The sequence below is a fragment of the Micropterus salmoides genome, unplaced genomic scaffold (assembly GCF_014851395.1).
Source record: "Micropterus salmoides isolate LMB-PRFRI ecotype aquatic unplaced genomic scaffold, ASM1485139v1 Ms_hic_scaffold_4, whole genome shotgun sequence".
In the NCBI taxonomy this organism is placed as follows: Eukaryota; Metazoa; Chordata; class Actinopteri; order Centrarchiformes; family Centrarchidae; genus Micropterus; species Micropterus salmoides.
The window spans coordinates 16,648,960-16,662,212 of NW_024043372.1; the positions used below are offsets into that span (position 1 = coordinate 16,648,960).

A 13,253-nucleotide genomic window follows, 5' to 3' on the forward strand; every position below is an offset into this window, starting at 1 on the left:
GAGGAGGGTATTTGGCCTCCAGACTTCTAAGATTCTGGCTATGGCCCTGACTGACAACAGAGGTTTTCTAGGTCTCATTCATATGTTGCTTATATCAATGTTGAACAACTGAACAGTTTTCAGATCAAAGAATTTGTTTCCAAGGTAGACAAACTACACCATAATTTTTCCCATTTTTTTCCCTCCGATCTGTAGATTATCGATTGAACCCAAATTGTTTCTTTGTGCTTAAGCCATTGGGGCTAAAGCATTGTTTAGATACTGACTGCTGTACAAAATGGAGAAGGATAAAGGAAGATCCATCATGCACTCTCCCAGATCCTTTCATCCAGCGCCGATGCCATCAACCCCATCTCGGTAGTTTATTGATTTGTAATTTAGTGGCCATTATGCTTTGCTGCGTGGATTTCTTGGATGAGAATTAGGTCAAATGTTTCTCCCCGCATCTGGGTTTTCTCTCTCACCTGCTTCCTCACTGTTAACTCACTCATTTCACTCCTCTCCTCCCTCAGGCTCACCTCATGGCTTTAGAGGCGGAGCTGTCCCGTATCCAGCAAGTGAGCACCCACCAAAGGAAACGGATCGCTGAGATTCTCAACGGGCTGATGAGGGACCTGAGTGAGTTCAGCACCATCGTTGGTAACAGAGACATCAAGCTGGTGAGTTAAAATCATATTAAAAATGCACCATTTATGGCTTCATATTTTGCCCCATGATTATCAAATTAACAAATAACTTTCCATGGCTCAGATTGTGGTGTAAATAATATTAGGTTAAAAAGGCTGAAGGCATGAGGCTCATAAAACACGCCCCACAATAGTGATTCCCAACCAGGGTTATTTGTACCCCAGGGTGTACTTCTCAGGGTTCCCACACCTTCTTAAACATCAAATTCAAGGACCCTGGCATAGTTTGAGGCACAGATCAAGGCTGTTACAACACTGATAATTTGTGTAATGAGAGAGAGAGAGAGAGACTTGGATATGTTAACACTGCTGTTAAAGTGATGGCAGACTGTGGCTGCACATAGCCTACTTATTAACATTAAGTAAAAAAAAATATCAAAAGAACTCAATTTTCCACTCTTGCACAAAATATATACATTGAAGCATTTCCTTGACAGATGTCTTTTTATTTCCATTTAAAAAATTTTTCAAGGCCTTGATTACCCCCCTGAAGTTCATAAAATGTTAAGGTTTTAAAGGACCCTTGGGAAACACGACTTCTGAAGTCATTAAAGGGTACAAGGAAATATTTGATATGATTACAAATAGGTGGTATGAGGCTAATCTTTAGTGTATTTATTGTCCCAAAAACCTATTAACTGATAGCTATGTTAATGCACAGGACAGTCAGTAACCGTAATAATATACGTGCTTTGAGTGCCCAGCTTCTGCTACTCCAAATAGTGGTGATTTAAATATCCACTTATATATAATTAACTGTTAAAAAAAACAAACATCCAGTTTAAAATCCATTCACATGAACACATTTGTAACATGATGGGTGGTGTTGCTGAGCTCATCTGATAGGGGTGTGGGTGCGTCACTATAGCTTTGTCACACTGAAATATTCAAACCCAAGATAGAGTGGAAAATTCAAAATGTCTTTTGCATCATTTTTTACAAATTACGCTCCAATTCAACCTGACATATTCGACATCTGTGAAAATGCACTCATCCTGATGAGCATTTAAAACACATTTCTGTGTGTTTGTGGCTGTTTTTACAGTGATGACTCAGCTAAGGAGCCATACATTATAAAATATAATCAGTACATTTGTTTCCCTTGAATGTCAAGTTTTTTTGAGGGTAGGTTATAAGGCATATCCACTGATATATATTGGCTATAGTATTTTGATTGATTTGATATTTGTATATATATATAAGTTATATTCTATATATAGTTGGATATATAGTTCATCCTCCACAGTTCACTTCAGAGCGCCTGAATCACAGCATCTGGTAAATGATGCCGTTAACCTAATGGATGTGCATACAACATGGCAGAAAGAGTTTCTCTCTTTAACTTACCAGCCGTCTTTGAATTGTCCCCACTCAATCTTAACCAAACGTCTCCACTACTCTTTTATCTGTCTCTCGCTACCACATTTGTCTCCAGCCCATGGAGATCACTGGTGTGATCGAGGAGGAGTTCACAGTGGCTCGCCTTTACATCAGTAAGATAAAGTCAGAGGTGAAGTCCATGGTGAAGCGTTGCCGCCACCTGGAGAATCTTCAGATGGAGGGTCACCGCAAGATGGAGGAGACGGGCAGAGAACTGTCCTCATGTCACCTCCTCGTTTCACAGGTAAGGGATGCATGCACTGGAGGAACTAGCAACATCTGAAAACATTCAGAGGAAAAACTTTTGTAAATCTGTTGATCTAGTGAGAAATTTTGGTGTTGATATGGACAAATCAAGGCAATAGCCAGTGAAAACTCCCAATGCAAAATATGAATTATCACAACAAACAAGACGTGAGTGACGTTTAGAGCACAGGATTCTTCATCAGCCCAGTTAACATCACACATATTTATGTAGGCCTTTGTGTGGTGTGAATTACTCTGATGAAGAGCAGTGTGCTCGAAACGTAACTCAGCTGTTTGTGGCAGTAACAAATTTTTGGCATCAGAAGCTTTTAGTGAGCAAACTGTCTTGATTCTTAAAGGACTGCATATTTTTTATTCTTTGTGTTGATGTTTTTTTTTTTTTTTGAATCTGTCATGTTGTTGAGTTTTACTATCTTTGGTATTTAAATGAAATTCCCTAATGAACAGGGACCCATTCAGTGTAGATCATATCCGTTTCACAGTGGGTAAAAAGTACATTTTATCCTTGGTATAAAGTGTTGTCTTGGGTAAAGGTCCTTTGCTCATCAGTATACTTCCTGCATCTGAGACGCTGTGTTCTGACTTTCAGCATGAGGCAAAGATCCGCTCTCTAACAGAGTACATGCAGAATGTGGAGCGGAAGAAGAGACACCTGGAGGACGGCTATGACTCTTTGAGCGAGGAGCTAGCTAAATTCCAAGCTCAAGGTACCTTAGCGTTATATCATTATAGCAAAAAAAAAATCATCATAATTGAACAGTGGCTTTCATAATATATTAACCAAGTCAAACACCAAGAATGAATAACTAGTCAACAAAAAAGACTAAAAGCCTACAGCCGTTCTAGGGGTTCTGTTGGGCTTTAGCACAGTGGTGCTTTGAGCTAAATGTCATTGTGAGCATGCTTTTCATGCTCACAAGTTATACAATATAGCATCATCAAGGTCTTAAGCTTTTTCTATGACAGTTTTGAGACTAATCGGACTAACCTGCCAGGAGGAGGACATCACAGTATAAAACATGTAATTTCATGTATGAATTTATTTGTTATCAAAAGTTTTGTGGTTTCCATTTGTATTCTGAGTAGTATTGATTAATTACATTTGAGGAGGATTTGGTTGCATGCCGGTAAACAGTCCAAGTGGAGAGCAAAAGAGGCGCAACAAATTGGTCAAAATTTAATCTCACATCATTGTCAGACAATAGCCAATAAGTTTCTGAGATTGCTATCAGACTGTAAACAATGACCTGTGCACAGAAGAGGAAGTCCAGATATTTGATGGCCACAACAAAAGCCCCAAAACGCTTGTCTTCAGACAATAGCCAATGGGATCTGAGAGTGATCATTAATCTTTAATAGCTGCAAGCATGTAGCTATGCCAAGGGTTGACGGTGAAAGTAGCAGGCTTGTTTGTCTTATTATAATAATAATAAATATTATTATCATATGTAGCCATTTTGCTACAATTACGCTTCAACAAACAGCTGCAGCTGTGTTTGCAACCTGACCTTTATTTTCTCTGTGAGAGGGAAGAATTGGGAGCCCCCAGCTGCAGTAGTGCATGGATCATCCGTAATATTCATCCAGCCGGAGGGAACGATCACAAACCGTTCACAGCGTGTCGGTTGTACTGGTGACACAACCCGTAACGGAGAGGGAGTTGGGCAGACCAGGGACAGCAGCTCGCAGAGTGACTGGCCTGCTGCAAACTGTCAGGTGGTAGTTCCCTCTGGCTGGATGAAGTTGGACGCTCCGCATGATCCATGATGACAGAGAAATATAGAGATTAATGTCAATAAAGCATGCTGTCAATATTTTAAGAACCCCCGAAATATCACAAACATATCATGCTTTCAGGGGAGCTAATGTCTTATTAAAGGGAGCTAAGCTCCCCCTTGCTCCCCCGTAGTTCGCACCCTGATCTCAGTGAAATACTCAAAAATCAGATCAGGTTGAAGATGCAGCACCATTCTAACAGTACATGAATCAAGCTTTTGAGGTGAAATCTAAAAAAATAGCCAAACATGAGGTTCAAGGATCAATATTACATAAACACAGTCAGTGCAGTACATATAAAATGTGCAAGTTCTGTATTTGTAATAAAAGTGTCCTTGCCCTGGGCTTAGGTTGAGGTATTTTACCTACATGATCAAAATACAAACCAGGAGCAAAGACTTCAACATTTATTCAGACTAAAAAGTGAAGGAGGAAAATGTCAATATGGTCAGCCAAGGGAAACAACAGATTAGTAGTTGATTAATCAGGCAAAATACAAGGCCCCAGTGGCAAATCCAATCAACACAGTCAAACAATTAGCAAAACAGATCTTGGCTTAATAAATCCAAAAATACCACATGTTTAAAGTGCACCTTTTTGAAATGATAATTCCCTCAGTACTCTTCTTACTCACTGCACAGTTTAGGACAATATTTGGATTTATCTACATTGTAAATCTTGCTAAATTGCTGTCTTGAGATGCCAAAGTCAAATAAATGGTTAATGTTCTCACAGTCAAACTCAGTCATGTCTGGACAAAGTAAAGCATAAAAAAGACAACAAGTCTGTCACTGCATTTCAGCTCCACTAAGGTAGAACTGAAAGGAAGTGCCTCCCCGCTTAAAACAATTTTATTGGCTTCAATGGAGAGTATTAGTCTCTGCCAGAGGCCTTTCTAACCTGTCAAGAAAAAGAAAAACAGGGGTAAACATTGATGAACAGCTTAGACTCTCAAACATTTCACAGGACCAGCACAAATAGATTAATGGGACATTGGAAATTTGTGCGAGGTCCGGCTAACTGCGGATACTCCCAGGACACTGACACAATTCACAAATCAGGCCAAAGGCAATGTAAGTCATTCTTTCAGGGGAGTCCCACTGAACTGCATCAAATAACCGTTGGATTTAAGGGCAGGTAAATACATTTTTTGGCTTACTCCACACCCGTGCCAGGCGGCCGTCAAGTCATCACAGAAGTAGATAAATACAAAATGCTGCAGGTCATGTTGGTCACACAGCCTGGTGCGAGGTAGACAGCTCGGTAATTTCATCATCAGATGCCAGGAACAGCAGCGTATTAACAACAGATCAGATCAGTGTGACACAATGGCTGTCATTTTCAATAATAGATATTATTAAACCCAAGGCATAACTCAGATCACGCTGACCTCACTGTCAACATCAAGTGGTGGTACTGCTGTGCTGTCAAAGTCAGGTCACTGTCACCTCTTTCATCTACATCAGTCTTTAATCTGACATTTCTCTCTCTCTGTATTGTTTTCTCTCACAGTCAGGCTATTTCTGTCTTTTCTCCAATATTTGTATGTGTTTTAGAGAGCATGTCACAGGTGACCAGGGGGCAGAATCACACTTCTGTCCAGGATTCCAGTGATATTAAGGTAATATCACATCGCCTCAGCTCTCAGCTTACAGCATGTGTTGCCTGCGTGTAATGTGTGTGTGTTTGCGACAACATTCATGTGTCATAAACTAGGGCTACAGTTACCTGTCAACTTTTTTGTCTATTAATGCATTAAAGGAAACCGAAATACATTTATTTGCTTTCTTCCTGGTAGTTAGATGAGAAGATCCATGCCACTCTTATGTCTGTACGATAAATATGAAGCTGAAATCAGTAGCCAGTTTATCTTAGCTTGGCATAAAGACTGAAAACAGCTGGCCTGGCTCTAGCCAAGGGTAACAAAATCATAGCGTAAACATGACAGCTTGCTGTTTTACTGGGAGGGTTATGTGCCTATGTGTTGGTTGAGTGAAGAAACTTCCTGTAGTCTCTCCCCTTGTTGTCTAACAACTGGTTCCAACCAAGAAAGTGGTTATAATAAACATAACACATAATAATAGAAATTTGCAGATTTTCTGCTACAATCTTTCTGTGGATTAAAAAAAGCAAGATTTAAAGTGTTGATTAGTGATCTTAGAGGTGCTGGTAGGGAGATTACGGAGCCAGGCTAACTCTTTCCCACCTGCTTCCAGTCTTTATGCTAAGCTTAGCTAACTGGCCGCTGGCGCTACCTACATATTTATCGTACAGCCACAAGGGTGATATCAATTATCTCATCTAACAATTGGCAAGAAAGTAAATAAGTATATTTCCCAAAATGTCCAACTATTCCTTCAATGTCAGAAAATTGTGAAAAATGCCACCTCAGTTTCCCAGAGTCTAACATGACATCTTCAAATAGCTCGTGTCAAATAGTCCAAAATCCAGAGATATTCAATTTACAATTAAACTAAATAGAGGAAAGCAGCAAATCTTCACATTTGAGATGCTGGAAACAGCGAATGTCTTAGATAAATGACTTAATTGACAAATCGTTTCAGCACTAATGCACTAATTTGCTATTGAGCCTCTGTTACCTCCAAGTTCCCATCACATACAGTGCACACAGCACACTAAAGACAGTAGCTTCATAAAATTTTGCCCAGAATCAAACTACCAGGCCTCAGGTTTTCTGCCAGTTACTTTGGAGTAATTTGATGAAACACATCAAGGAAAATGCACAATGTAAACACAATAAGCTCGCTGTCCAGCGTGGTAATTTAGCCTTAAAGTAAACAATGTGACCCAATGCCGTTTTCAGCTGCTAAACACTCGTGTACAGCTGGAAGTATTTGTTGTTTTTGATTATCTGCCTGTATTTGTGCACATGTTTTTGCATATCACTGTATGTGTGTGTGTGTGTGTGTGTGTGTGTGTGTGTGTGTGTGTGTGTGTGTGTGTGTGTGTGTGTGTGTGTGTGTGTGTGTGTGTGTGTGTGTGTCCATGCCCATGTGGCCCTCTATGTCCACATGTGCACTGGTGTGTGTAATTCTATCCTCTTGTTATTTAATCATTTTGTTCCCACCTCTTGGTACTGTCTCTCTCCTCTCTCTCTCTTATTATATATGGATGTCTCTCACCCCCTCTTGTTGCCTGTACCTCAGAGGGCTCTGGAGCTGCAGATGGAGTCACACCGTGAGGCGCACAGCAAACAGCTTGGCCACCTGCGAGACGAGATCAATGAGAAGCAGAAGATCATCGACGACTTAACTGAGTCAGTGCTTCATTCATTCTTCGCCTTTCTCAGATATACCAAATCAAGCTTTCAAAATTAAGTCCACTTTAGAAATTCACTTGTACAAGAGGATAAAAAGAGAAGTACAGGTATTTTATAAAACATTATAAAAATGTCATGCACATGGCATACTTACTTCTATCTTTGAGATGGGACTGTGTGACACTTTACATGCAGTTCATACATGGTTCTATAAGCAGACTGCTTACCCACTCTGTGAGTTGTCTGTGGGCTCAAATCTGAAATTCAAATGTATTCTTATAAGCAGCGTGGAAATGCTAAAATTGGGGATACATGGTCTCAATAGTAGAGTTCTCAAAAAAAGTCTAAGACCCGTTCTAGCTGCAAGAGGGGCTGAAATTGATATGTGTGGGTGGTTTACATGGTGAGGAAACTGCAGTGTGTGAGGACTTTAGAGTAAAGCTACTGCTGAACCATAATGTGGGGAGCTACTGGACTGGTTTGGGCTCCATGAAACGATGTCCCTTTAGGTGCCCCGCTTTGAAGATGTTCTGTACCAGGCGTAACCGTCTGGGAGGGGACTGCAGGGCAGACTCTCTTGAGGGACTAAAGTACGTCTCCCAGCTGGCCTGGGAGTGTCTGGTAACACTACAGGAGCAGCTGCAGAGAAATTCTGAATGAAAATACATTTGGGACTTCTCTGCTTGTCCAGCTGGTATAGCCTGATTTGGATAAGCAGCATGAAAATAGATGGATGGATTGATGGATGGTTGGACGTCGGTGAGGTAGAAAGCATCTGAAATAGGAGTAGAGTGGCCCTTCAGATCCTTGAAGCAGAGCTCTGTGGCATGTACAAGTGTGTGCTACAAGTGTCCTACTTTAAAAAAACAACAACATCTGTACCCTAATGGGACACTTTATGCATGGAGGAGGACCACCAACACTAAATCCTTAGTCTTAAGGACAGAGAAACAAAGTATCTATTTCCATTAAATTATTTTTAACCTGTCCATCGATTCCCTGAGTGAGCCGTTGTCCACCTTTTCAGTTGTAACCAGAAGCAGCAGCTGGAGTTGGAGCAACTGCACTGTGACTTTGAACGTCTCAGGAGCCAAGAGCATCACAAGAGCCGGCAGCTGGAGGAACTGACGTGAGTCTCTGCTTTACTGTCCTGGTCAGCTTTCAAACACTTCACCATATGGAGGCCTGGGGGCAGGCTGCCTGTTTTGATTCACGTCTTCTATTTCTCACTGTCATTTGTCTTCCTTTTGTCTATTTACTTTTCCTCTCGCCGTGCAGCTCTGACCGTCATTCTATTTACAGGATGTGTCTCTCTCTGTGGAGTATTACAGTCATGCAGTTTGTGGCTAAAATAGATTATATGGAGGCTAACCCTTTTAACCCTCTCTTTGCCTTTTTCTGTCTTTGCTTCTTTCTTTCTGTGTAACTACTATTTGCATCTCCATTATGGATTTTTGGGATAAGGTAGCAGCTGGTTACTAATAGGCCTCTTTCTGCACTGACCCTTTCAACATATTGCATCAGAAGCAGATGGGTAACAGCCCATGAGTGGGGCAGCCGGTCCATGCTGTGTTTGTTCTTTATTCATGAATTATTCTGGCAAGGATCGGGTACTCACTGGGGTTAAGCAAATTTCATTTTTAATTGTCTATCTACCTAACTGTCTATAGATTTCTCCATGAGCGACATGAGCAGTCAAAGCAGGACCTCAAAGGGCTGGAAGAGACTGTTGTAAGTCATTATTTACTGTCACGATTCACTTGGCTCACTCAGTGGCCACTGATCCACTAAATACTCCCTAACAGCTTTAACTGCACTATTTCCTGTCTCTGTCTCTCCCTTAATGCTGAAGGCACGTGAGCTCCACACCCTGCACAACCTCCGCAAGCTTTTTGTTCAAGACCTCACGACTCGAGTTAGAAAAGTAAGACAGAAACAACTTAACTACAAAAGACATTTAAAAGCTTTAATTCCCACACATAACCACAGCTAGAGTACATGTGGCTTGACCCAGACAGTGTGCAAATTACTTCTTTAAAAATATATAAATATATAAATATATAAAATATATTTTACTACTATTTGCGATGGAAGTGTTTTCTTCTTTCTTTTTTTTACACAAAACCAAAAGATCTCTACTGTTTCTGTCGACAGAGTGCAGGGATGGAGCCTGATGATAGTGGGGGATATATCACCCAGAAACAGAAGATTTCCTTTCTTGAAAACAACCTGGACCAGCTTACGAAAGTTCACAAACAGGTAAAATGAAACTATAAATCATAGCGAAGGAGACAGAAAATAACATTTCACCTGTCCACCATTTTGTTAAAAATGAGAACAAATCATCTGGTTTTTCCTCTGGCGTGGAAGCCTGGTTCTCACCGTGCCGTTGTACAGCAATAAGGCAGAAATGCCTCAGCAGGATAGATCGTGAGAGGAGGACAAAAAGAGCAAGCCAAATTAAAATACAGAGCAGTGTGCTCCGTTTGTCACTTCTCTCCTATGGGCAAAAGTAACGCTAGCACCATCAATCATCTCACTACTGCAACTTCACATTAAAGTCTCCTTGAAAACAGAGCAGCAGAAGGTGCCATGCTGCCTCTGGAGGAAAGCAGCATTAAACAGTTACTCCAATTTTTTATAAACATAAATGAATTCATCATGCAGGTGCACGTAAACACTCTCAGTCTTTCCTCTCTCACTAGCTGAATCCACACAAACTCTCAAAAGCAACCTTGTGCTCAAAAAGATTAGACATAAATGCACACAGTTCACATCTTTCTTTAATATTCTGGACTACAGCAGTGGACTAAGTGTTGATGTGCTAAATGTTCTGCAGACTGGCACATATACTCTGGCAGACTGGTGAGAGCTGCAGTGCAGCAGTTTGTCAGGCAGAAAACCAATCCTAAAGTGGCTGCTGGGAAACTGCATCCCATCCACCACCTGCTGATACTGTGGGAATGGAAGATGAAAGTCATGGTAATAAATTGCCACGCCAGTGTAAAGTGATAAGGCTCCCATAGGCAGTGGACAGAGCACTGGGGGGCTATGTATGAGTTCCTCTGCCCCTGCACATATATAATAATGTCTTCCTGTCTGACCATCTATCTGCACATACAACTGCCTTGATTCCTCTTATAACATCACAATTACAACCATTTTTAGTTATTTTTTCTTTAAAATGATTCGTCACCAAACAATAATCTGGTATTGCCAAACCTCCTGTGGTTCTACTGAATTCCTGACAGCAGACAGTATGTAGAGTAGATAACTTAGCCTGTTTGCTAAACCCTCAGGCCTTGCACTCAGTATCTCAGCAGGATATGAATTAGTTAGCACGATCATGAAGCAGCAGACTCACAGTGTTTAACGTGCTCAGTCATTGGATTTTCATGTTTACCCTTCCTACTCAGAAGAAACATGCTGTGTGCAGCAATTTAAAATCAATAAATCTCCATATTGGTTTTGCTTCATGAGAATGATCAGACAAGACCATTACCTAGTGGCAACCACGCTGTGTTTTACACAATGTGACAGGATTGTATTTTGTCACATTTTTAGAGTATTAGTCATATACACAAATTGTACCTAAAGCATAATTTTTATTTCTTTATGGAGATCAGATTATTATGTAGTCATTAAAAGAACTCAAACTTTGTAGGAGGTTTTTTGTTGGTCAAAACCTAGGTTAAGAAACATGCATTCAAAGAAGAGAATCACTTTGTTGAGTTGAGTATTTATTAGTTTTGGAATATGGGTACTAATCAAAAATGTTTTACTAGCAAATGATGCACCACTGAAATTGAGTCCTTCCTAGTTGACTGACGGAGGTACAGATGGGTGACAAATTAAAAGAAAAACCAACATGAATTGTCTTAGTAGGGAGTCAGGCCTCCATGAGCCTCCAGAACAGCTTCAGTCACAGACATCACTAAATAGATATAAAGATGAAAGTTTATACACGTTGGTCCAAAGTCTTCCATAGGTGTGAAACTGGGTTTTGAAAGGCTGTAGCATTTTACTCACGTCGTTTTCATAGTTACCAAACCATTCAGCAAGCCCTGGTGCATGTACGCGTCTGTGTTTATGTTTCTCTACTCTTTTAGTGAGGTTTTTCCTTTGATTTACCACCACTTTGCTCACTGGCGTAGATATATAGTTAAATAGTATCAGCTGACTGTACAATAGCAAGCTGGCCGGCTGGTGCTAGCCTTCAATTTGAGGTATGTTAGTTAAGCATGTGAGTCTGAGTCTTTTCCTCAGACAATTTTTCCATCAGGTCACACTTGACAGTTCTCTGTTCCACCCCGCTGCACCTGTTAGCCACTAAATGAAAGAAATCTTCCAGTTCAAACGAAGGGGCTTATGTGGTCTGTTGAAAGAAACTTGTACTGCCAGGTACAGCCTCAGTTTGGTGAAGATGGAAAATAACTCAATCGGCCTCAGTCCTTCTTGGAATATGTTTATTTCAAATCTGATATCAGAGAAGGTTTTAGTGTGAATACACATGGGTATAGTCTTAACAAAATCCTTCACATCCTACACTTGTCTCAGCTTTAAATGGGAGGCCTTGAAGAAATCACGGCATAAGGGAGGGGTAGACACACAGTGTCTGCGACTTCTGGCTTAGGCAAGTTCTCATCCAAGCTTATAAGAAGATGTAACATCTCCAAGGTCTTCAGCTTATCTGACAGAATGCCTGAGAATCTTTACACAAACTACGCCAAGTGTAAAGGTCCCTGAGGGCCACTTGGGTTCCTTAACCATGACAACGCATAACTCATACATTTCTTCATATCCAAAGAATTCACTACCGCATGGTCACTTTGGTACTGCCATTGTTGTCTACTATACCCATTGTTGTACTCTTCTCTGCACAAAAAAGGGGGAAACCTCACACAGTAAAACCGGAGGGTGCTTTTCAAGTGGAAGTGGTTGAAGAAATGAAATTAAGAAAAATCTCATTCTTATTCTTGCTTTTCAAGACAAACACAAAAGCAAAACATCACACCCAGGTCTCAAAATGGTACATAGCATTGTTAAAGGGACACAAGTTCCTTATAAATTGCATTCAGAAAATGGTAAACCCTGAAAGAAAAAAAAACTTTTAGATAAAATATTACCAACAATATTACTAACTCTTTCTATAAATTTTGCGTCTCGTCAATATCTTGTATTATATAAGAAGATATGTTACATGTTCATTGATAGGTTCAGTCGATACCAGGTCATACTCCACGTGTTCTTGTGTGTGTGACAGCTGGTACGTGACAATGCAGATCTTCGCTGTGAGCTTCCAAAACTGGAGAAACGTCTTCGGTCTACAGCTGAGCGAGTTAAGGCGCTGGAGGGTGCGCTGAAGGAGGCGAAGGAAGGAGCCATGAAGGACCGCCACCGGTACCAGCAGGAGGTGGAGCGCATCAAAGATGTGATGAGGGCTCGCAATCCCTTCCGCCGGCCCCACGCTGCGCAGATAGGTAACATGTACACCCCACTAGATCAGCAGTGATCTACACTATACATTACACAGCTGTATGTGTCATTTCAGTAAAAGCTTTGTAATCTGATGAAATGATGATAACATAATCTGTAGGTAGGCAGTGATTCATTGCAGCCATCCATGTTCTGTGTGTATTGACATGCAATATCCCAGTGTTGTGCCATAGGTGCTCAGTTTTAACAAAGCATAATTCTTCTGTGTGATTCTTATAGCAAGTAAATTATGAATATTGCTATAGGAATTGTAGAAATCAAACAATGTAAAATGTGAATCCTCTCCACCATTTGGGTTGCACACTCCAGTCTATCTGGCCACACCGTTTCATCTAGAGCTACAACGATTAATCAATTAGTTGTCAACT

General features: G+C 40.7%; 1 protein-coding gene across 2 annotated transcripts in view; it reads left to right on the forward strand.

The window, feature by feature from the left end:
• The window catches only part of kif5ab (kinesin family member 5A, b), a 67,179-nt gene that overhangs the window by 41,977 nt on the left and 11,949 nt on the right, over positions 1-13,253 (forward strand). For both annotated transcript variants that reach the window (XM_038697812.1, XM_038697813.1), the window contains exons 15-24: positions 513-659; positions 2,122-2,310; positions 2,923-3,040; positions 5,666-5,730; positions 7,277-7,386; positions 8,417-8,518; positions 9,060-9,120; positions 9,242-9,313; positions 9,544-9,648; positions 12,653-12,869. In XM_038697812.1, coding sequence (XP_038553740.1) covers positions 513-659; positions 2,122-2,310; positions 2,923-3,040; positions 5,666-5,730; positions 7,277-7,386; positions 8,417-8,518; positions 9,060-9,120; positions 9,242-9,313; positions 9,544-9,648; positions 12,653-12,869 — 1,186 coding nt within the window. The remainder of the gene's footprint in view (positions 1-512; positions 660-2,121; positions 2,311-2,922; positions 3,041-5,665; positions 5,731-7,276; positions 7,387-8,416; positions 8,519-9,059; positions 9,121-9,241; positions 9,314-9,543; positions 9,649-12,652; positions 12,870-13,253) is intronic.